Source organism: Durio zibethinus, chromosome 4, assembly GCF_047325235.1.
Source record: "Durio zibethinus cultivar Kanyao isolate XHJ-2024 chromosome 4, ASM4732523v1, whole genome shotgun sequence".
Classification (NCBI taxonomy): Eukaryota; Viridiplantae; Streptophyta; class Magnoliopsida; order Malvales; family Malvaceae; genus Durio; species Durio zibethinus.
The window spans coordinates 31727493-31750875 of NC_143165.1; the positions used below are offsets into that span (position 1 = coordinate 31727493).

The following is a 23383-nucleotide window of genomic DNA, read 5'->3' on the forward strand; positions in this document are numbered from 1 at the left end:
GTAGTATAAACGATCATTTATCATAGGCTTCCAAATTGAATAATTTGATACTGTCAATTTTATTATGGAACCTATATCACCTTTCATGATTTTAAACAAAATTTACTTATGTCCTAAGTTATTTTTGTATCAATATCTCAAAATAACCAATGCTTTAATACCACTTGTTGGGCTTTAAGCAACATACACAACGCAGAAGCAACGCTAAGATTAACAACGTAAAAAAATAGAAAACAATCAACAATTAACAACGTAAAAAAATAAATAAATAAAGCACGCTAAGATTTATGTAAAAAACTATCCAGTGTAGAAAAAATATCATAAACTAAAACTAAAGCTAATCAACAACTAGAGAGATAATTGAAGACATATTATCAAATAAGTGACTCAATAAATATACCTTAAATTTATTCCTAGAGGGTTTCAGACCTGATCTCTATTGTTCATAATGTAGAACATTGAATCATGAACCTGCTAACAAAATTTTAGCTCAATTAGACTACGGATCAATTTTCGTTCAACTGACAACTCTCCCTTATCCCTTTGCTCTCTATCATTTCTAATTCTTTTTTGCCTTTTTGGTGCCACATTCTAATCACCAAAAAACACAGCCTCCATTTTTATTTGTAAGGCTTTATTTCACATTAAAAGTCAAAAAAGGCTTTAAACCTTTTAATTGGTGGAAACAATAGGGCTAGACCCCACATTCCTAACAATTACTACATTTTGGGGAGAAAGAAAGAGAGGGTCTATAAAGGAGGGAAAGGGATCTTTGATAAAGTTATGCTAAAGGTAAATGCGATAAAATGAGCAACAAAAACTATATAGCTGAAATTGTAAAGGCAATTTAAGGAAGGAGATGAGAGAAAGGCTACCATGGCAACTAACCCTCTTCTTTTTGTAACAATATTTTTTATTTAATTTAATTTTATTAATTTAATTAATTATGATAAAATGATATTGGGTCTTAAAATTTAATTTAGAGTCAAAGTTGGACTTTGATCTTCTATTGGACTTTCAAATTCAAGTGATCAAATTTTGAATCAATCCAAAATTAAATCGAATTGGACTTTGGCTCATATAAAATGGTCAAAGAAATGATTAATCCAAAACAAACCTAAACGAATTCAATTCAATTTAAATGCTTAAGTTGGTCTAGATCAAAATGTTTCGATTAAATTTAAAAATTGAACAAATTTAAATTGATCCGAATAAAATTAAATGTTTCACACCTAAAGTTTTTGCAATTTAGCCTTCCAAAATAGCCTTTTTTAAGTTTTTTTTTTTTCTTTACAATAAAGTTTAGGTGAAAGAATGTTATCCCATTCCACGGACAAGAAATATGGCCGATTTCGTCAAAAATTTACACTAAATTTATAGATTATTCACCGGAAAGAACTGCTGGCAGTGAAAATGGAAACTAGGCCTTGTAAGCCTTAAAAGAGGCTTTTAAGTTTCTGCCACAGCAAGAAGTAAATCACAGATAGGGTCTATGATCCAGGGAGAGACTCTGTTTCATGAATGTTCTTTCCTTTCCCCTCTGTTTCAAATGTTCCTTCAAAACGATTAGTGCAAATTTCACATCCATTATTGCACTGAATAACAACTACAAAGTCAAGAAAAAGCTCAGACTCAGATCATGCAAAGAAAATGGTAACAGTAATGCATGTTCATTCTCTCTTCATTAACTCGATCCGAACAAAAATTGGAGAAAACACTACTCCATTATGTTTCGCAAGGTGCAAACATGAACTAGCCATACTCATTAACTCAAAATTTTCTTTCTTGAGTACAAAATAGCACTACTTTTTTTGACAGAGGAAATTAAACACAAAGTGAAACAAGAAATGACCCGACCACTGTTTTTATTCTATGGGAATGGTATCGACGAGGAAACATACAAGCAGCATTGCAAGAGGAGCTTTACTGTATGGTGAAAATGCAAAAATGCTCATACAGCTAAAGTGGGTATGATCTGGAAGTTCAGATTCCAGACATCAAACTTTCCATTGACAAAATCATAATGTGCACCCTTCAAGACAAGGGTTTTCTTCACCACTGCCTCCCTCACAAATGGATATGTCAATAGGTTCCCCAGAGATACATTCACTGCCTCCTGCATTAGTTTAACAACACAAATATTAACATGAATACCAAACATTAAAGAAAAAAAAAACACTCTGATCGTTAATGTATTAAGAGTGCAAACAAGTACTGATGTAGACTTGAATGTCACCTTCTCGCAGTTGGTGCATTGTTCTGAGAAACTCAGCTCATTATTTTCTGATTTCACCTTGGTCTTTGCAGGTGCACAGATGCTGACCCATTGTTCTATGAAATCACTGCAAAGTTCAAACTTCAAACATAAATACACAAAGTATAAACCTTCGTTTTGTCTTCAATCTGTTTTGGCATCCTTTATATGCTAACGTCTCTCCAAAAGGAGAGAAGGGAACCCAAAAATCAGGCGTAAAATTTCAAGTCCATAGCACTATCACAAGAAAACGGTTGGAAAAGAGAAACAGATCCAAATCAGACTGCCCATTAACAGTTATAGAGAACCAGCCGTTTTTAACGAAGTTCCCGTTAATACAATAGCAGCTCGGAGCTTTAACTAGGCTGGTTCATTTAGCCATTCTTATAAAGTGTCATACAGCTAAGGTTCAAATCCCAGTCCTTATAACCTTTCTTTTATCCACAAGCCTTCTTTATTAAAAAAAATATATAGTATACCCTGATATCACACGGGAACTATTGAGATTCTGAGACTAAAAGGCCAAAATATTGAAACACCTTTTCTTTATTTTCTAATTTCCTTGATCTAAAGTACATATGCTGCACTTGCAAGGTTTAAGCAGAGTTCTAAAATATGCTAATTTGCTTTTATTATGCCAAATTGATAAACTTCTTACCTAGAAGTGGTCCCATCGTCTGGGATAGACATGAGCCCTTTGATACCTCCACAGCAGCTGTGTCCAATAACCATAATATTCTCCACCTGTATCAAACATTCTTTTTTACACATTCAATTCCAAAAGGGAAAATTTAAGAAAGCAAATTAAGTTGAAGGAAAAGTAAAAGAGCACCTCACACCAATCACAAATCAGTATATAGAGGTGACAAAAGCTAACCAAGCTCAAAATTCTGCCCATCCGAATTCAAATTTAAATTTGATTTATCCAATTTGATTAAAAAATTGACCATTTGAATTCAAATTTATTTAAACCTAAATTAACTCAAATCTGAAAAATCCAAAATTGAAATATCGATTCAAATACAAATTTATCTGAATCCAAAATGATTGAAATTTAAATTAATCGAAATTTAAAATGACCTTATCTAAAATATCCAGACTCAAAATGACCTGATTTTTTTTTTAACCAAACCCATCGAAATTATTCAAACTTGAAATAAACCTTCTCATTTCTTGATCCAAACTCAAAATGATTTTCTTTTGATCCAAAATGATCCGACCCAAAATATCCCAACCTAAATCCATATGTGCCCATTTACCACGTCTATTGGTATAGATATTTGACTAAAATTCATCATTCATTATTTCTCTATTACTTATTTCAATATGTTTATTACTAATTAAATCAAAAGTTGAACTATACATCAGTAATTTCTACAGTTATTGTTGAAGCCTGCAATTGATGAAGATTCAAGGTGATAGATAGGGTAATGGTTTAAATATACAGTCTTTCCTTCTAGAAAGTACAAGGAAACAGTGCATTTCTTTGAGGTAGCATTGGTCGGTAAGACTTCAGACTTTCGGAGAGTTTGGGCATGCCTAGTGACTAGAGATCACGTTGCCCTCACCAAAGAGTCAACATCCACTAAACAAATATCCACTATCATTTAAAAAAATTAAGAAATATATAGTAGCAAATTGTGTTTATAAAGTAAAACTATACTAGAATATTTAATTCACCTTAAGATGCAGGACTGCATATTCAATGGCCGCGCCAACTCCTGAGTATTTTGTCTGCAGCGAACAATGCAAATCAAAACATAAATATACATTAAATAATAAGAATAATAATGCCTTCCAAAAAAACTGATAAAAATATTACTGGTTAAAATTAAGAAGATATTTGATTGGATCATATATGTCAACCTTTGAATGGGAGAATTATATGGAGATATCAACTGGGGTGATGGCGTGAGAGAAAGACCAAATGCGTTGAAAAATTAATAAATAATGTAAAATTAGGCGAACCTTTTCATAGGGCGGGACCATGTTGGCAATGTTTCGTACCATAAAAGCCTCCCCTGGTTGAAAATTCAGGATGTGGGAGGGGCAGACTCGAGAATCCGAGCATGCAAATACCAAAAACTGTACACAAAAATGATTTTTTTTCAACAATAAAAAAAGTTAGCGTACTGTGCTCGCCAGTCATATTGCATAATAATGATTATTAAATTGAAAGAGAAAAAAAAATCCATGCATAAAAATTTTGCAGTACTACTCCTTGAGGCTTGAATCGAGCCATAACTTTTTAGTTTTTATCATACATGATAAGCACCCAAAATAGCAAAAAGAAGACAACCGGTAAAAGCTACTGCAACTTCACTTTTGTCAACCTCTTCTTCATCTGGAAAAAGAGCCGGCTACTATCTTTCTAAAAGCAACATGTAAAAAAATAAACGGTTGACTATTCATTCAAAAGGCGTGTAAACTATGGCCATTCACGTTCCATTTCGTCAAAGAAAGCACGCAATCATAAATGCACAAAACGTCGTTTGAGTTGGTATATTCTGGGTTCAAATTTAATGCGTTGTACTCGAAAATGGAGCAATTCCGTTACCAAAATACAAATCAATCGTAAACATCTTGTAGTTGCCAAAATCCAAACCATCAGCTCAAGTTTTCACATCCATTTACTGTGTAAAATAAATCCAAATCTCGTCTGAAATGGTTGGTAAATATATATGAGAAAAAGGATGGGGTGGACGAACCTTGGGGCTTTGGCCTTTGGCAAGTGTACCGTACAAATTAGGATTTTTCCTGGAAAAACAGGTCAGCCAAATAGATTCCTATTAAGCTTATAATTATTCAATTAAAAAAAACACACACGCACAACTAGGAAAATGCAGTCAACCGATCGATTTTCTAATTCAACCACATACTTTTTCCCTTTTGTACAACTGCCAATCCATTTGCTTCACCTTTTCCGAATCCACATCCTTTATTATTATTTATTTAGAATACTAATAGAAATTATCCAATTTTTAATCTCTTTTTCGACAGAGGAAAAGAAACTATCGAAAATCTTTTTCAGTAGTAGTAGATTTATAAACGTACTCATATTTTTCTTTCTTGAAATGAAAGAAACCGGTTTCGATCCGCTTGACTGGGTCGAACTGTGTCGGGTCGGCAGCTGCCTCTAACTCGGCCGTTATCTGTTTGATTTTTGCGGCGGCGACACTTCCGAGATCAGCTTTATCACTGCAACCGAGGACATAAAGCCACCATTAAACAAACCGTTACAAGTTACAGACAGTTCAATGGAGTTTGTCGGCCCAAAGATCTTGGTCCAACCTGGGCTCCATCTTCGGACTATGTAACTGAAAAACACTATTTATCATGTTAATAAAACCGTAAAAACGACGAATAAGGACGGCAATCATTGATTAAATTGCCGTCCCAGAAATGAAATCCTTGACTTTCTTCTTTTTTTCCGTTTTGAAGGTTCGGAACGGAAAGAGAAACGTTAAAACAAAGGACAGCAGCACTGTCATACCTGAGGAGCTTCGACAAAGCTGCAATCGCCTCCTCGTATGACTCACTTCCCATATCTTCCTGTTAGCTCAACCAAAAAAGGTAAACAGAATAAAAAATCATAATCATATCTCAAAATTTATACAATTATAAATGTCAACCATCGTGATCTGCCAAACTAAAACGTGAAAATAGTTCCGGGAAATCTGTGAACGTTGATTCCGATGAAACAAGAGCCCAAGAGAAGTAAAAAGAAAGCAAAAGCAATCAGAAAAATTGAATCTAGTTAGAAGAGAAAAGAAAGGAATGGAAAGGTGAAGCTGTAGATGAGGTGCTCTGAATCGGGATCAACGCGAGAACAAAGATTAAAAAGCTGTGAACAGTTTCGGAAAGGAAGAATCCATTATGTTTATCACCTTTTCTCTATTACAAACTTTGAGATTCTTCTTTCTGTTTATGAATTTTGGCAGCACTAAAAAGGAGAGAGAATTCACCAACCTGGCAAGTTGATAATGACTCTTTTTTCACGTAATATAAACTTCTGCTACAGATTGGCACTCTATTTATATTGGTTTATTAATTACCATGGTAATTGAAGTAAGCTAAGGCTAGGGTTAAATCTAGGGATAGTTAAGTTAAAAAGGAGTTAATTACAGGCTTAGTGTTTTGGGGAAAATATTTAAATTAATATATAAAAAAATAAAATGTATAATTTACATCTTTAACTTTTAAATTATATATTATAATAATTTAAATATTAATTTCATTAATTATATTAATTTACATATATATATTCGATAAATATTATCAAATTATATGTTCAACACTCATAATTTTTATATTTTTTCAAGATATTAAAATATATTATATTTAAATTATAAAAATTATTCAAGATCAATCAATTATAATTCTCATGTGACATCCATATAACTTAATTTATCTATGAATTTTTTTGTAAATTGTTTAATTTTTTTAACTAATAAACATGCATATGATAAAATTATATTTATTAAATATCATATAAATAATTTAAATTAATAAGATTAAATTTTAAATTAAAATAATACATTATTTGAAAATTTAAAATATAAATTATATATTTTATTTTTTAAATAATAATTTATATATTTAAAAAAAATTTAGATACAAAATTGTAATTAACTCGTTAAAAAAATTAAGAGGAAAGGGATTAGATTTTGGAGAAAGGAAAGTTTGTTTTCATTACATTAGACAGGGGCGGTGGACGCGTTTGTCTTGTGTTTGTTTATGACAAGCAAAATTGGCTGTCTACGAGGAAAAATGGTACGGTGTTCGCAGTGTAGTATTTATTTACTGCGGGTCGTTCCATTGGTTCGCAGATGGTTGATCGGATGGCGAGCGACTTGTTCAAAAAAGCGAACGCGTCTTTGTCGAAATTAGAGAGCTACGGCTACCGGGTTTTCCGGCGGAAAAAGTCGAATAAGATGACATGGGACCGCTGCCACGTGGTTGGTTTGTGAACGTGACGCAATGGAAATTGATTAATCTAATTATTTTATATTGAATCATAGTGTTTGTTTGATTCAAGATAATGATTTTTTTATTGGTTTTATCCACCTATCTACGGGTTACATTCATCTCTCATTTTAATGGACGGTTTAGATTTGTTATTGAATATGAAATTGTCATAATTTATGTACGTGATATAACAATTAAATTAAAATATAAAAAATACACTCACATTAGTGTAAATTTCATTAATCAAAATGATTAAGATTAAAAATATTATTTTAATTTAAATTAATTATAAATTTAATTTTGATTTAATAATAAAAATAATAAGATTTACATTAATGTAAATAAATTTCTACTTTAAACTAAATATATAATAATTTAAATTTGATTTAACCATTATTATATCTCATATACATAATTAAAGATGACAAAATGAATTTGGAGTTAAATATCAATTAAAAAATTTTGAATCCAAAAAAATTCAAATTTAAAGTGATTGAACTCAAGTGATCCAAATATGAAATTGTTAAAATTCAAAAAGTTTAAATAACTAATAAAGTATAACGAGATAATAACATTTATTTATAAAATTTGAAAAAAACCTCAAATCTTAAAAAATTTAAATCGTAAATAATTTAAATCTACATTAATTTTAACTTGACATGACTCAAATTCAAATTGTTCTAATCTAAACTCGTTGTTTGTCACCTCCACATATAACTAAATGCTTCAAGTATACTTTTCATTTTGCTTTTAATTTCAAGTTTGAACTGTGAGAAAAAAACATAAATTTGAGTTTATGAAATCTTGTGTGACTTAATAGAGTCAAGTCAATCGTAAAATTTAATGAACAAAACATCTCTTTCACGGGAAAAGTAATCCACATCAAAATTTGTGAAATTCCATGAACTTAAAAGGTAAAATATATGTGAAAGTGCATTTGTAAACTTTGATTGGCGACCAAGTCTGATACATTCACGTAAAAATTGTTAAAACTTAAAGGTGAGGTTTGGTTATCATGATTTGGATGTAAGAATAATCAACAAAGGATAAATTTTATATTCAATTTTATAGGTAAAATTTTTTAAGTTTTTTATTAAAAATGAGTAAATAAAAATTTTAATAAAAAATTTAAATTAATAGACTGATAAAGTTTGATATGAATATTAATAATAAGTAAAAAATATTAAAAATATTATTTATAATTTAAATTTGATCGATATTTATTTAATAATAAAAATTTTATCAATATTTTTACTAAAAATATCTATTTAATAAATATATCAAAAATTATATGCTTGATTTATTTGATAAAATCTTTTAATTTAACAATTTTAATTTTTTAATTTTAATTTTTATTTACTCATTTTTAATAAAAAAATTTCTAAACTTCACTTAGAAAGCTTAGTGTAAATTTTTTCCCCCGACAAAGTGCTTTTCCATGTGTCCCCATTGTATTTTTGGCCTAGCATTGATGCTAACTTCTCTACCCTTCCCCAACATCCATGGTGATGCCAACGAGGAATATAATTATTAATGAATATAATTCTGAACCATACATTATTCAGCTTCAATATAGACCTATACTGTGCTCAATCACCTGTATATGTATTAGGGTGGACAAAATCACCCGAATCCGTCGGGTTTCGACCCGACTCAACCTCTTAGGATCTGTTTTTTTTTTTTTTTTTGAAAATCGGGTATCGGATCGGGTAGGGTAAAAAAAAATTCGGGTTCGGGTCGGGGTCGGGTTTTAAGCAAACCCAACCCTACCCAACCCGATATATATAAAAAAATTATTTTTTTAATTTTATATTTAATTATATATATTTTTATATATATTTAATTTTATATTTATATTTAAAATAATATTTTATTAATTTCGGGTCGGGTCGGATTTGATTTTATACAATGTCGGATCGGGTCGAGTTCGGGTATTAAAGATGAAAAAATTATCGGGTCGGGTTCGGGGCGAGCAAAAACCTGCCCCGACCCGACCCGTTGCCATCCCTAATATGTATTGATATTGTAAACCCAATTTTTTTTTTAAAATATTGTGAATGATACCTTTAAATTTTATTTGGATTTAATCATTTATTCAAATAATTTTAGAACTGTGCTCTTCGCATCAATTTGGTGTATTCAAGATTTTGTTTTTAAAGGTTTATGATCACTATGATTCTCTTCTCTTCATTTAGTAACCAAATCTTTTAATTGAAATCAAGACACATATATATTTATATTATGTTTGATAAAAAGAAAAGAGAGAAAAAAAAGAATGAAGTTTCTTTTCTTTTTGTTCTTTGTTTGATAGGAAGTAAACAAAGAAAAATGAAGGAAAATTAATGGATTATTACATTTTCCTTTCTTCCAAAAATCCAAGTCTTATATTTTCAAATTGGAAAATAAAAGATATTCTTTTTACTTAAATTAAACATATTATTTATAATTTTACCCATATCTCTTTTTTATGTTATTTTTTATTTTTCATGCTAAACACAAAAAAATAAATTTTTTCTCACTTTTCTTTTTCTTAATTTTCTCTTTTTAAAATTTAAACATTTCCTTTTTTTTTTTTCTACCAAACATAGTGTTAAGGATATTCAGTTAATATTCCTTAACCAATTGTGGTGCTCCTTGTTAGCCTTTCAAAATCACTGAAGCCTACCCCACCATAATACCCACAAATTTTGATTTAATCTCAATGAGTGTACTATTGGCTCACATGCCGCCTAATAATTTTCACAATCTCAAACTCTTAATCCTTGTCAACTTTACCATTTGCATCCTTAATTAGTTTCCCATCTTAATCACTCATCGATTTTTCTTATTTGGTATGTTAAAGTGATTTATTTTAACACAGTTTTAATAATTGCACATATAAAAAGCTTGATTTGTCTTCGTTGGTTAACAGTATATTTAACAATGTCAAATTTACCGTAATTGATGGTTTCAATTCGATCTAATTATTTAGGATTTTTTTTTAAATCAAGTTTTAAATTGAGTTAGGTAACAATAAAAGAATTTTAGGCTTAGATTTTAAATAAATCTGTCCTGATCCTATTTGATATATATTTATAAAAATTTATTTTTAATTATTTATTTAATTTTATATTTTATATATATTATATTTATTTAAATTTATATTTATATTAAAATAATATTTTTATTTAAAAAATAATATTTTATTAATTTCAGATCCTATCGGATCGGATATAATTTCATATAATATTGGATAGAATCGGGTTCGAATATAAAATAATTTTAGAAAATCAGGTCAGGATAATTCGAGTTCAGATATTATAGGTATAAAATCGGATTAAATTCGGGACAAACAAAAATCCATCCCAATTTAATCCGTTGTGATCTTCAAATATCCTATTTTTTTATCTCAATATTTTGTTTATCTAAGAATATATTTAATAATATTGAAAAAGCTAAAAAAATTTATTTAATGAACTATTGGATAAATTTTTTAATTTAAATGGATAAGTAAAGAAACACATACCTTTAAGATATATTAAAAAATCAAATAAATATCAATTTTGTGGAATTAAAATTTTTACTACAATAAATCAAAAACAATCTCTAATAGTAATAAGTACTAACATTGCCAAATAAAATCTTGCCATCATTAATTTGCATTAGGATGCACCCAAAATGGGATAAAATATGCCACCGAAACTTTTGCAATTTGGTAAAAAAGAATTAATGCAAAAAGTGAGATATATATAATCTTACCGGTTCCTTTGCCGAGCAACAAAGCATCATACACTTTGTAAATTTCCCAGCCATGGGTTTCACTTTTCGGCTTCAATTCACTCCCCTGTTTTGTTTTATCAAACACGTTCAACCAAATATACATAATGGAAAAAGGAGAAGTTCCAAAAGTAATTATGAAATTTTGACCTTTTTCCTAGGGATTACAAAAAATCATTATTGTCGATGAGGCCACACCTCTCTTAAAGTCACCGACCTTGTTTCGTCACCTAAAACCCTGTCATCATATCAAAATCAGAATTATAATGTTAAGAGATGATGGATAAATGAATTTAATAATGGGTACAGATTTTAGAGATCCATTTTTTGTCAACAATAACTTCACTTGATTGATGGTGGTGGCTCCTATACAAATATATGCTCATGGGACAAATCACTGAACAGAAATGGATCAAATTAAGCAATAGTTATCAACATTCATTTTTTTTTTTTTATTCTTCTCCTAATCGCTCTCATCTATGGTTGTTGATAATTTGGTTAAAACCGATTTAATTTCATTAAACGAACAATCAACATATTAATTTCAATAAATTATCGAAAACGATTTGAAAGAATTTCAATTTTCATTTATTCTAATTTGATAAGTATGAGAGCTCTTCAATATCCTTTTTCTTTTTGTCCTTTTCATGTTTTCCTTTACGTTGTTCTTTGAACTACAACAACAACCAGACACGTTTTCAGACTTGGTCTTCAAACTGTAAACATTAAGAGACAGGGAAAAAGAATGAAGAGTCCAAGTAGGAAATAAGAAATACTAACTTGGAGGCTGGAAGTCAGGTCAGCGACAATAGGCGCCTTTTCGATTTCTCGAATAAGCAATGTGTTATGAAGGAAAGTGGAGGGCGATTTCTAGGGATGAAAATTTGCTTTGACTGGGACAAATGGGGGGAATATATGAAAAAATGAGGGCAGGAGAATATGGGAGGAAGGGTCAATTCAAGGCTTCCCATTGCATAAAGAAAGTGAAATGTGTGACGACAAGGCCTTCTTCTATCCAGTAAAATTATGGATTAGAATCTCATGTTGGAAAATGCTTGGTAGTTCTATTCTCAATTGTCAGGTCTTACAGCCACCAAGCCCTTTATCTTTTTAATTTCAAATAAAAATAATTTTTGTGGATGAAAAATAACAATAGAAAGATAAGAACAGAAAAAGACACGAGGTTCAGTTACGATGTTTAGAAAGACTCAAAATGCCACATTATTATGTTTTGATTTACATAAAATTATATACAGAATCCTATATACTTAGGTGATGTAAATAATATATATAAAAAAAAAAACCGAAAGTTTATTCTAAATATATGTTTCAAACCAATTATTAATTGCTCCTTCAATTTTCAAAATTTTCTTGAAATTGTCTTGGAGAAAGTAAATATTTTCTCACAATTCTCCTCAAGTTGGCACGTGAAAATTAATTTATAGTGGTCAATTTGAAAAAAAAAAATTGCATAAATCAAAACCTAACAGATCTTTATGGTATGATCGATGAAAAAAGAAACATTGTAAAAAATGAGGTCCACTTGGTTTTGATTTGAAGTGAGGAAGTAGGTGCTGAGGTTTTGTAAGAATGATTTTTTGAAAATAAAATATTTAGGCTACGTTTGGTGTGAGAAAATGTTTTTTCTTATTTTCATTTTTTTAAAAAAAGTTTTTATTTTTTATATTTTGTTTTCTAAAAAATCTATTGGTAAATAAAAATAAAAATTATTTTTTAAAATACAAAAATAAATAAATAAATAAAATATTCAATTATATTACTATTAATGTCATTTAATTATAAATGTAACATATATTTATTAATTTATGATGTTAAAAAGTGTTTAAATATGATAACTTGCAAAATATAAAGAAAAAAGTAATGTACATATCTTATTTTTACAATTGAAAATATCTTTTTTTTTTTTATTTTCATATTTCAATCCATTTTCAATTTTGTTTTTTAAAAATTTATTTTTATTTTTATTTTTAATTATCAAACACGATTTTACTCATATTTTTTATTTTCTTAAAAAATAAAAATAAAAAATAACTCTATTTTCTGAAATGAAACACTAATTTAATTTTCCCATAATTGAATGGTTAAAAAATTGAATGAAAAATCGAGTAATTAAAACTCATCACATGAGCTGATAAAATCCATTTATTGATATTGGGAAAGTTATTGAAAAACTTCAAAGATGATAAAAAAATGAAATAAAAAACAATGAAAGTTAAGATCAAAGATGCTACGATATTATGTTAAATTTCAAGCAAGAATAATTTGCAAATGAACAATAACAATAGAAAAGTAACGAGATACATGGTTTAGTTATGGTGACCTATATCTATGAAAGAAAATGCTCAAAAGTTTGATATTTGAAATAGTATGAAACTGTATAAAAAATCTTATTTATATAGATGATGTACATAATATATAAAAAACAATAATAATAATAATAATAATAATAATAATAATAATAATAATAAAAGATATTATGGATTGCAACCAATTATAATTAATTTTTAATATATATTTCAAATCAATGATTGATTACTCTTTTAATTTCCAAAATTTTCTTATAATTGCTTTGGAGCAAGTCAATACTTTTCAATACCGATTATAACATAAAAATAATTTTACCAAGATAAAAACATATTATAATTTAAAAGTCAAATTTCAGGAGAAGTGTGAAGGTTTTAGTTTAATTCGATCTAAAATCTATATGATCTTCTGAGAATTAAATTAAAAAAAAAATTATTTCATAACTTTTCTATGTACATAGATTGAATTAGGAAAGCTCATTAGCTATGAACTAGACAAAGGGAGTGTATTAAAAAAAAAAAAAGTAGATGGTAAAGTGATAACAATAGAGATGTTTCGTTTTTTTTTTTCTCCAAGATAATAGTAATGGAGATATTTACAATTTTTAAAAAAAATAAATGAGAAATAAAGGCAAAAGAATAATGATGATTGGAGCAATCACCTTTTAGTTGAGCTTCAATTTTAACCTAAAAATAAGCCCAAACACATAGTTCATGAATTCTGGTCCATGACCCAAAAGATCGACAGCCATTGCCGCACTCTTGGTTTAAAAACGTTAAAACTAACAGGCCAGGCTCGCTGAAATTCAGCCCAAGATTCAGTCTCACAACAATAGAAAAATATCTTTCATTTTTTTTTATATAGTTTTTGTAGTATTTAAAATCGTCGTATCTAATTTTCATGTGTGATCAAAGCCTTGTCCCTGTTCTAAATCTATATGATCTCTACTTTTCCAACTGACGCCATCTATTTTTTGCAGAAAATTTCTCCCTCGTCTCTTATGCTTGTGATCACGTGAAAATAGTTCACGCATCAAAAGAGTAAACCTTGTAATAAGGTTTATCAATTGAACATATCCCTTCAGTGATAGACTTGAGAATGCAATGTATTGCTCTAAAGTTTACAAATTTATTTTGGATTATTGCTATTCGGTCTGGAATCATTTCCAGAGTTTGAAAAAATAATTGGAAGAGAGAGAAATCGAGAGAAACTTCAGAGAATTCTGCATTTTTGAACTCTGAACCAATGAATGGCTACTAAGTTTCTATTACATCCAATCAAACAGTTGGAAGAAGTCCAGTCAGCTTCAGGCGCTCCTTTCTTGAGAAGAGGGGCCTTACAGGTGATAAGACAGATGAAGCCTTTCGTCGTGTTCCTGTAAGGACATTGATCTTTTTGTTTCATAATTAATTCTCTCCAATTTTTTTTTCCATTGTGCAAATTGAAGGATGCACCTTCTGTCCTTCAAATGTGACATTCGGACAGGAAATTGACTCAAATCAAGGTAAGAAGTGACATATATTTTAAGCGCTTTGGCCGATATTTGGGTGGCTGTCTCTATTGTAAAGATGGCTTAGCTATTGGAATGTTTCATCCATGAAATAACTTTTGTTAGTTCCAATAATAGACATAGTAATTGCATATCCTTGAGCGCCTGATCACAAACACATTTTGCTTGGTAACGTCCATCAATTATATATCAAGAACAGACGTGCAATCAAAGGCTTTTGCTAGTGAACAGCTACAAGGCACAGCACAATCATCTCAACCTCTGGCTCCGTCAATGCTTACATCTTTTCCATCATCCCGTGCTGGGACACAGCTTTTCCATCAATGCTTATTTTATCAAGTCAGCATGGTACTCCCTTTTTTTTTATTATTGTTTCTAATTTGCGGGTGGTTCATAAGGGCTACACTCATAACATTCCTGTTTTCCACATTAATTGTCAAATGTCAGCCTAGCCCTTCGATATATGATCAAATTTACTTTCATTAGTATTAGATAGGTGAAAGAATCCAACACCAAAGCCAGTTCACTTTTGTGCCCGTTCTGAGATTTTATGGACCGGAAAAGGTTGAGTAAATATGATTGCTATAGGATGGTGACTGCTTCTTTGAAGGGTGAATCCATGAATGACCTGCTATACATGTCACATGTACATCCTGCCAGTAATAACAACGCCATTCCAAATATCAAATAATAACTATAATAATAATTAAAAAAATACTGTTGCTGACAAAGAATTGTGATTCATAGGGTTGATTTCAATGTTTTTTGTCCCATCCATAAATAGTTGAGGTCTCGTCTTGAAGCACCTACTACATCAGAAGTTCAAAATCGATTGGAATTAAGATCACTATATAATTGTTTTATAGCCCTACCTGGTGGTGACAGTGGAATGGTCATCCATGATTGAGCTCTAAGAACAAAATCTACAAGTGAAAAGAAATGGTTGTAACTAATGGAGTTGAACTGTGTGGATGCAATGTGAACCAATTAAGAAACTTCAATTCAAACAACATACGCAAATCTCTGAAAAATCATTATAATTTGATGATATAATTTCGCCAATTCACAGTGTGGGTAATGCACATTAGCTTTTGTTTGATTTCTAAAAAAATTCCTATTTTATTTTATAAAAAAAATTTGAGAAATTTCAATTCTTATATAATTTTTTAAAAGAAAAGTTTGAGAAAACTTTATCCCAACCGATATTTATGATAAAATTTGATAATTTTTGTATTTTAATTTTAAAAAATATGTTTAATATATAAAATTATTATATTACATTTTATGCTTTATTTAAATAAAAATATATATTTTATTAATAAAATATATTTTATTATTGTCAAGTTCATATGATTTTATTTAAAATTTTAGTACTTTCGTATTTTCTTATATTATTTTCATATAATTATACGGATTTAAAATTATCATATTTTCTTAATCCAATGAGCGATCCGGAACTCTTTTTTCTTAACGAAAGGCCACATGGCATAAACGAAAATAATATTAATATTGAAAAAAAAAAAGAAAAAGCTATATTCAGGTTCATGGACGTGGAACAATGTGCCTAACTGCTTTTTAAACCTCGATATTTTTTTCTGGGTTTATTTCTGTTTGATTAGAAAGCTAAAAAAGCATGTTAGATGGCAGACGACAGATTTTCTCAGCTGACAAACAACAGATATTCGCAGGTACAAAGATTTTTTAACCTCGTTTTTTTCTTTTCTGTTACGAATCTGTCTATATCAGCTTCTCTTGAATAAGACTGAAATCACTGGATTATCTATGAATTTGTCTCTATCAGCTTATTTATTTGTATGATTCTTATTTTTTAGATTCTTAGCATTGGTTTGAGGTCTCAAAAATTTTTATTTTTTGGTTGATAGTGACTGTACTGATGTTTCAATTTAGCTTTAATCTCTTAAAAAAAAAAGGGTTGTCATTTTCAGAGTGGATGGTTTAATTTTCTTGGTGAAATTAACACGAAAGGTGAAACTTTTTGTTGTTCTCTACCTACTGGCTTTTTGCATTTCTTTTTTTTTTTCTTCCTTATTGTTTTGCTTTACTAACTGAACTCGCTTTTTTATTTTTTTTCTAAAACCTAAGTCATGTAGCAAAACAAACAACTAAATGAATCAATTGATGATTTATTTGCTTATTCCTTGGAGTTGTGTAGTGTTTTTCAACCCATTTGACAAGCAAAGGGCTTCACTACTGCAAGGTAGACAGTCCTACAATGAAGCTTGGTGTTCTAACTTCTAATGCTATTGCTTGTTTTAAGATGGGAAATGAGAGATTTGGAGTTTCACAAATGTGCTAGGAAATGATATTTCCAGGACAACGGAGAAAATTTTATGTTCATAGACATGTTATCGTGTTATAATGTTATTTGCACTATCTGCCTTTCGTATAAAGGTCTCAACAATCTAATGAAACTTTAGTTACTTGAGTATGGTAGTTAGTAATTTATCTACCCAATTAGAACAAAAGAATGGTTAAACATTAGTTATCACTGGGCTTTCTGCAGTTTGAATTTTGAAATACTTGCTAATGGGAAACTTTTCTTTTAGAGAAAAAACACTTCCCAAGTTTACTTCATCAATAGTGTTAGCAGTCTAATTAATTCTCTGTACTTCATAATTTGGATGGAAACTAGAGACTAACAAGTTTAGAATTATCAGAAGGAAAATTTTTCTTTATCTTTGATTGTAGTTAAATGTTAAAGGTTGATTTTTTGTTGACTTTACTCTACAGGAGAGAAGCTGCGGCATAGCTCAAACAGAATGTCAAAGGTATAATTTTATGATATTCCTTAAATCTGGTATGCTTTCAAGGTTATCTTCTCAATTCCGAAACTTTTTTCTTTTATGAGCAATATCAAATTTATTATTTGTTTGGCTTGGTTACAGTTTGAGGATCTTTATTGAGGAAAAAGTTGGATTGGCATCTTGTAATGAACTTGATTCTGCAAGTAGTTGCTTAGGACATGAATCTCTTTGTCCGATCCCAGATCAGACAATCACCACATGCAAGCTCATCAAAGTTCATGCTGTTACTCAATCTTCTCCATCTACTATACTCTCTTTCACTGAGAATGTATCTCAAACTTCACATGTTTCACGTGTAATTGATTTGGACCAGCAGTCATACAATGAACCAGAGGCTTCTAGGGTGCTGCAGGATGTGCATATAGTAATAAACCTTAAATTATACAGTTTTGCTGTCTTTTCCATATAAACCCCTTTAAGTTTTTTCCAACTCCTCACGCCCCCCCCCCCCAAAAAAAATGTAGAATATAAGTGCCATTCTTATCATGTAGCTTTAAGCTTGCCTAAAAATTTCTCCTTCTCTTTCTTTCCTTTCAGTTTGCCTCACACCTTCAAATATATTAATTCGTTTGGAGTTTGCGTTTTTGTCTTGAAATGGCATAGTAGCTGATAAGGGTTGCTTATATTTTTGTTTTTTCTTAGTCAGCTCGATTAATGGAGGATTTTCTTGAACTAGCTAAGGACAACACAGAGAAGGATCTGGAAACCTGTGGTGTTCTTGGTGCTTTTCTTGTAAGATTCATGGCTTCGTTAATGTTGACATTGTTTTATGCTGTTGATATTTAGGATCATAGCCTGCTCTGTTTGTTGGCATAATTGGTTCTTTTCTTGTAAGGTTCATGCTCTAAAAAGTGCTTCTTTATAAAATAAATTTGTCTACAACTATTTCATGAAAAAATTGGAAGCTGGTAGAAGCATAACATTGTAAATGGTACTATGAAAATTTAGTTTGGTGGGAATGTCGCTTTAGCTGTTTTATTTGCCTGCTGTTATGTTGGCTCAAAGATTTGAGGACTTCAATATAGCCTTGTATGCTGTCCTGTTTAGAAATTTGTGAAATCTAGCATAGACCTAGGTTTGCATATTCTGACAAAAATTACTATAGACCTATAACCAACTTAAGCCCAGTCTTGGAAAATTTTCCACTCATGAGGCTTAACAGGAATCCCATCAATAGTATCATTTAGGTGAAATAATTCCTGCATTCAAACTATTGTCTACTATTGTTTTAAACACTGTAGCTGGAATCCGTTTTATTCTTAATATACTTGCGTTTCTTATTTGCATTCAAGTGAGCTAGTTCACCTTTATTTTTTTTTGCTAAACAATTTTTTGCTGCTAAAATCAGCATGCCATTATTAAAGTTGCTAATTCTTGTCATGTTCTTTGAGGTGTTTTTCGTGAACTTTTACTTCTGTGTTTAACTAATTTGCAAGACTTTTTATTTCAACTCATCCACATCCTTTACTTTAATGAATCAGGAAAAGGGGACATTCTATGTAACCACTCTGATAATACCTAAACAGGAATCAACTTCAAATTCTGTAAGTGTGTAGGGCTTTTCACATCTTTATTTGCTTTAATATTTTACCTTATCTTACACTCAGAGCTTTCAGCTGTTAACTTGTCAATAATGAACGATAGTGTCAGGCTGTAAATGAGGAGGAAATATTTGCAATACAAAATGACCGGTCCCTTTTTCCTGTGGGATGGATACACGTATGTCCATTCCTTTCTTTCATTAGTTTCTTTTAGATCCCTGTTTTTTTCCTCTGTAGATTTTACAAGAAAAAGTTAAAATCTCCAGTTGCTAGTACCTGCTATGCCCTCAAACTGACCTCTGTATTACTTTTCTTATTTACTTTCAGACACACCCTTCTCAGAGTTGTTTCATGTCATCAATAGATCTCCATACTCAATACTCATATCAGGTAATTGAGTTAATCGTTTATGCACCCCAATTATTGCTCAAAGGTTTGGTCTAGATCATCCCAGATTCTTATCTGTTTATCCCGCTCTGGATAACTGTCTTATCTCTTATGTTTTAACCTGTTTCATATTCTGAGATTTTGAAAAGCAATCTTTTAGAAAACAAACATAATAATTTCTAAATGGAAGTTACATGTAAAATGCAGTTGTAATGATAGTTTTTCCCTTGTTAGCTATTGAGATTATTGCCACAATATGACCTTTTTTTCTTAAACTGTATTCAGGTAATGGTTCCTGAGGCTTTTGCCATTGTTGTGGCTCCTACAGATAACTCAAGGTATGCCACTCATACACAACGATTCAATTGTTCACAACTTGGAGTATGAAATTGTTTGTGCAAGTACCACATAATACTGATAATGCCTTCATCTTCATATTTGGGTCTTTCATCCAGTTTCTTTGTATTTGGTGCTATAATTTTGTTTTCATCCTGCTGGTCAGATATGTTTTGCATCACCTCTAATAAACATGACTTCTCTTTTGCTTCTATAACATATCAATATCACTTCCTCTTCCATCATTAGCTTTTTTATTTTCTTTATTTCCTTATTTTGTTCAATTGCCAAGTTATTCTGTGTCTCATCTGCTGACTGCCATTATATTTAACACTGATGTGCCTTTAATATAAAATGGATTTGTATCCACCTTTTTTAAAAATATTTTTTTGAGCCAGTTCTCATAAATCTATCAAATTTACTATTCTTTACATTCTGTAAAATGTAAACTATGAATCTAGCTGGTATAAGCAGAAAAGTCTTTGATCATTGTTGACTTTGCTTCATCTGAGTTTATCTAAAAATGCAGTGCAGCCTTACTGTGTAGCTCTCAATTTACTTACACTCTCAAACAAATGAATTCTACATGTTTTAGATTGCAAAAAATAAAATAAAATAAAATTTAGAACCACATGCTAGGTGAGACTGCCTCAACGGGTAAGCTCTAAAGGTAAAACCTTTGCAAGAAAAACTAGAATACTCTCATTATTTAAGTGAAAAAGCATAAAACTGCTCTATGAACAAATCAACGAGAAATATCAGTAAAACGTTTTCTGAATATGTTAAATTATGATCAAGTTAATTGCATTGAGCTTTCCTTATTGAATTTTTCCCAGGAGTTATGGAATATTCCGGGTATCTGACCCCAGTGGGATGAGTGTACTGAAAGAATGCCAAGAGAAAGGATCTCAATTTCATTCTCACAAAGAACCAGTAAGTGGCAGCCCCATTTACGAACACTGCACTCATGTCTACAAAAATTCAAATCTAAGGTTTGAGATCTTTGACCTGCGCTAAATTATGTTAATGTCCATGATAAAATGGGTGCAACCTGCATGCTACATAACAGAATTTGGCTGATAAAAGAAGGCCGATTAGAAACGGTGTTTCTTTTAAATGTGTCTATTACTGTATTTATATCTGCAATAATGATGAGGATGCACCTGTAATGTGTTAATAAATTACATTTTCATTTGTTATGCATGCATTCTATTTTGTTCAGAATTAGTTATTTTACACTAATATCAAAATCTTCAAGAGGTTGCAATGGGATGGGAGGGTCATGACCTCTTCACCCCAAAATATTTTTGAAGTAGCCCTGTAAGAGATAAGAATTATAAGACTATATGAACCTCCTTTTCTTATAACCTAAAATCACATTTACAATTGACATGATCAATCATGATAAAAACTTGTGCCATGTGATTCTAGGATGATAAACTTTATCTTACTTGCCAAAATATTAGTCTTTTCATATTCATATGTTGGAGTTTTTACATAATTAAAGTATGTGAATTGTTTGGAGCGGACATATTTGAACTCTTGACCTCCTTTTTGGAGATAGGTGGGGTTGTCATTAGTTATTGATCGAACTTACTCAGTTTTGGAATAAAGTTGTAAATTTTACTTGTTTAGAATGTCACATATGATTTCATTGTGTGTTATTTTGACCCCTTACTGAAAAGTAGTTGGCCCTGCCCATGTCCAAAGGCAACCTACTTCCTTATTCTTGTTTTCCTTTCTTTGCTCAACCTTTCTGTTTCTAGAGGACACCATCTGGCATTGCATGCATGAAATAGGGAATCCGTGCTATCTCAAGACTCGAAGGAGTACTTGACATTGGCACTTTTGTGATTATAGTCCCCAGCCCTAGTGTTAGCTTTGTCCTACCAGTGTGCTTTGTTAGATGATTATTGTTTGTGTAAACAAATTGCTTATAAAAACTTGAAAACAGTTTAAAAAATGAAAACCAATGAAGGTTTCATGTAGGATTGGGAGTTTTCCAGGAATCCAAACATGGTCCACTTTTCCTGAGCCGACTGTTAAAAAGGTCGGGTAAAGGAAGGTCCCTTTGTTGAAATTGGCCTGTGCAAAAAACCAAAAAAAAAAAAAAAAGACAATTCTATTTGCTTTGGCACGTAGTTGATCAGAAAGCAGTGAAACCCACTTTCCTGTGAACCCAAAAAAGGGTGCTGTCAAATCCAAACAGCTCTTTTGCCAGCATCAAAGTGTTTTTCTTTTTTTCTCAGAAATTTCTTTACACGTTCGTGCATCTTGTAAAAGGAGGCAAGAGTGTGTGAGACTGAAAGCAAAATATAATATGTTGTCAAATCCAAGCATTTGGCTTTAGAAACTCCAAAATTCCCTGGAAATTTCTTAATGTGCACGAAATAATACTTCACCACGGTTGAGGATGAGGACTTTGTTATGATTGGCAATTGACCATAATAAAATTCTGTTTATTTTTTTTAAGAATACTAAAATTCTGGTTTATTGATTGCCAATGGACCATACTAAATTTTTCTTAAAGATAGAAACATCATCGACTTTATGGGGAGAAAATTGACAAAATTGTTAGGAGCATGAATCGTGTTCTCAAGGTTGTAAAATGAAGGTTTCAGCGGGCAATGCTCAAAAAAGAAACTACTACTAAAAACTGCGATAAACTATTACTCCATTTGGATTACACCGCAGCAGCGGCAGTGCGGTGCAATTTTAATGAACAGATGTGTTTGTTTTAATTTTTGTAGTCAAATGATATTTTGGTTCAATTGAAAAATGGTCGGTCATCAACTAGTCAATTTTGATTCAGTTAATAACTGGCTAGTGGGGGGATTTTTTATATTTTTATCCTTTAAAATTTACTATTATATCAAAAAAAATTTTAATTTTTTAATTTTTATTTAAAAAATATATAATAAATTTGTTAATTTAACATAATAAATAAATTTTATTAGTTAATACATCAATAAATAATTTAAATACATTTTGTTATTTATTAATAAAATTTATTATTTATTATCAAATTTTATAAATATTAAATTATTAAAATTTTTTTATATAAAACTTTCAATATAATAGTCATTTTTTTCAATATAATTTATCTCAATGCTATTATAACTTTTGTGTTTAAATATATATTTTACCATTAATTTTAATTCCATCATTATAATAATAATTTCATCTCTTCCATTATTTTTAATCTCATCAAAATTAATTTTACTATTTTTCTAAATAAATCCTGCTAATTAAATATATCCTACTAAAGAAATATCTCAAGGAAGAAAAAATATTTGGTGTCAAATGAACTTCATGGTTTTCTAAGTTGTGCCATCATTCTATCCTAGATTTGTCTTCTCAAAATATATGATGTGATTGGCACATCTGAAAAATCTTGAAAGTGTGTAATTTTTAGCATTTTATTCTTTTAAAAGAAAATTAGCATCATAATTGAAAAGGATGAAAAAAAAAAAAATTTTCT

General features: G+C 30.2%; 2 protein-coding genes across 8 annotated transcripts; one reads left to right on the forward strand and one right to left on the reverse strand.

Annotated features, from left to right (window-relative positions):
- Window positions 1–1640: 1640 nt before the first annotated feature.
- Window positions 1641–11875, reverse strand: LOC111287288 (carbonic anhydrase 2-like). 4 transcript variants are annotated; one of them, XM_089759885.1, is made up of 11 exons: window positions 11759–11875; window positions 11129–11216; window positions 10961–11045; window positions 5748–5806; window positions 5309–5452; window positions 4963–5011; window positions 4223–4339; window positions 3935–3988; window positions 2913–2998; window positions 2237–2342; window positions 1641–2116 (listed from the first exon to the last, which is right to left on the reverse strand). In XM_089759885.1, the coding sequence occupies exons 3-11, from the start codon at window positions 11012–11014 to the stop codon at window positions 1952–1954; spliced, it is 834 nt and encodes a 277-aa protein (XP_089616011.1). In that variant the 5' UTR covers window positions 11015–11045; window positions 11129–11216; window positions 11759–11875; the 3' UTR covers window positions 1641–1951. The 4 variants fall into 4 exon arrangements, with proteins under 4 accessions (XP_089616011.1, XP_022733456.1, XP_022733457.1 ...); XM_022877721.2 differs by lacking the exons at window positions 10961–11045; window positions 11129–11216; window positions 11759–11875 and adding an exon at window positions 6224–6298; XM_022877722.2 differs by lacking the exons at window positions 10961–11045; window positions 11129–11216; window positions 11759–11875 and adding an exon at window positions 6142–6280.
- Window positions 11876–16329: 4454 nt separating this feature from the next.
- On the forward strand, window positions 16330–21101 carry LOC111287492 (AMSH-like ubiquitin thioesterase 2). Of its 4 annotated transcripts, none has more exons than XM_022878093.2 (9): window positions 16330–16501; window positions 17565–17602; window positions 17720–18002; window positions 18281–18370; window positions 19120–19182; window positions 19289–19357; window positions 19507–19569; window positions 19852–19904; window positions 20739–21101. In XM_022878093.2, exons 1-9 carry the CDS (start codon window positions 16454–16456, stop codon window positions 20917–20919), a joined length of 888 nt encoding a protein of 295 aa, XP_022733828.1. In that variant the 5' UTR covers window positions 16330–16453; the 3' UTR covers window positions 20920–21101. The 4 variants fall into 4 exon arrangements, with proteins under 4 accessions (XP_022733828.1, XP_022733827.1, XP_089616009.1 ...); XM_022878092.2 differs by having other exon boundaries at window positions 16333–16501; window positions 19283–19357; XM_089759883.1 differs by lacking the exon at window positions 17720–18002 and having other exon boundaries at window positions 16334–16501; window positions 17565–17631; window positions 18285–18370; window positions 19283–19357.
- The last annotated feature ends 2282 nt before the right edge of the window (window positions 21102–23383 follow it).

Coding starts and splice junctions, on each gene's coding strand:
- LOC111287288 (XM_089759885.1), bottom strand. CDS start 11,014: ATGGCTGGGAAATTTACAAAGTGTATGATGCTTTGTTGCTCGGCAAAG. Junction 4,340..4,962: donor CCAAAGGCCAAAGCCCCAAG/GTTCGTCCACCC, acceptor TTTTGTGTACAG/TTTTTGGTATTTGCATGCTC. Junction 2,999..3,934: donor ATGCAGTCCTGCATCTTAAG/GTGAATTAAATA, acceptor TGTTTGATACAG/GTGGAGAATATTATGGTTAT.
- LOC111287492 (XM_022878092.2), top strand. CDS start 16,454: ATGGCAGACGACAGATTTTCTCAGCTGACAAACAACAGATATTCGCAG. Junction 19,358..19,506: donor TTCCTGTGGGATGGATACAC/GTATGTCCATTC, acceptor ATTTACTTTCAG/ACACACCCTTCTCAGAGTTG. Junction 19,570..19,851: donor ATACTCAATACTCATATCAG/GTAATTGAGTTA, acceptor AACTGTATTCAG/GTAATGGTTCCTGAGGCTTT.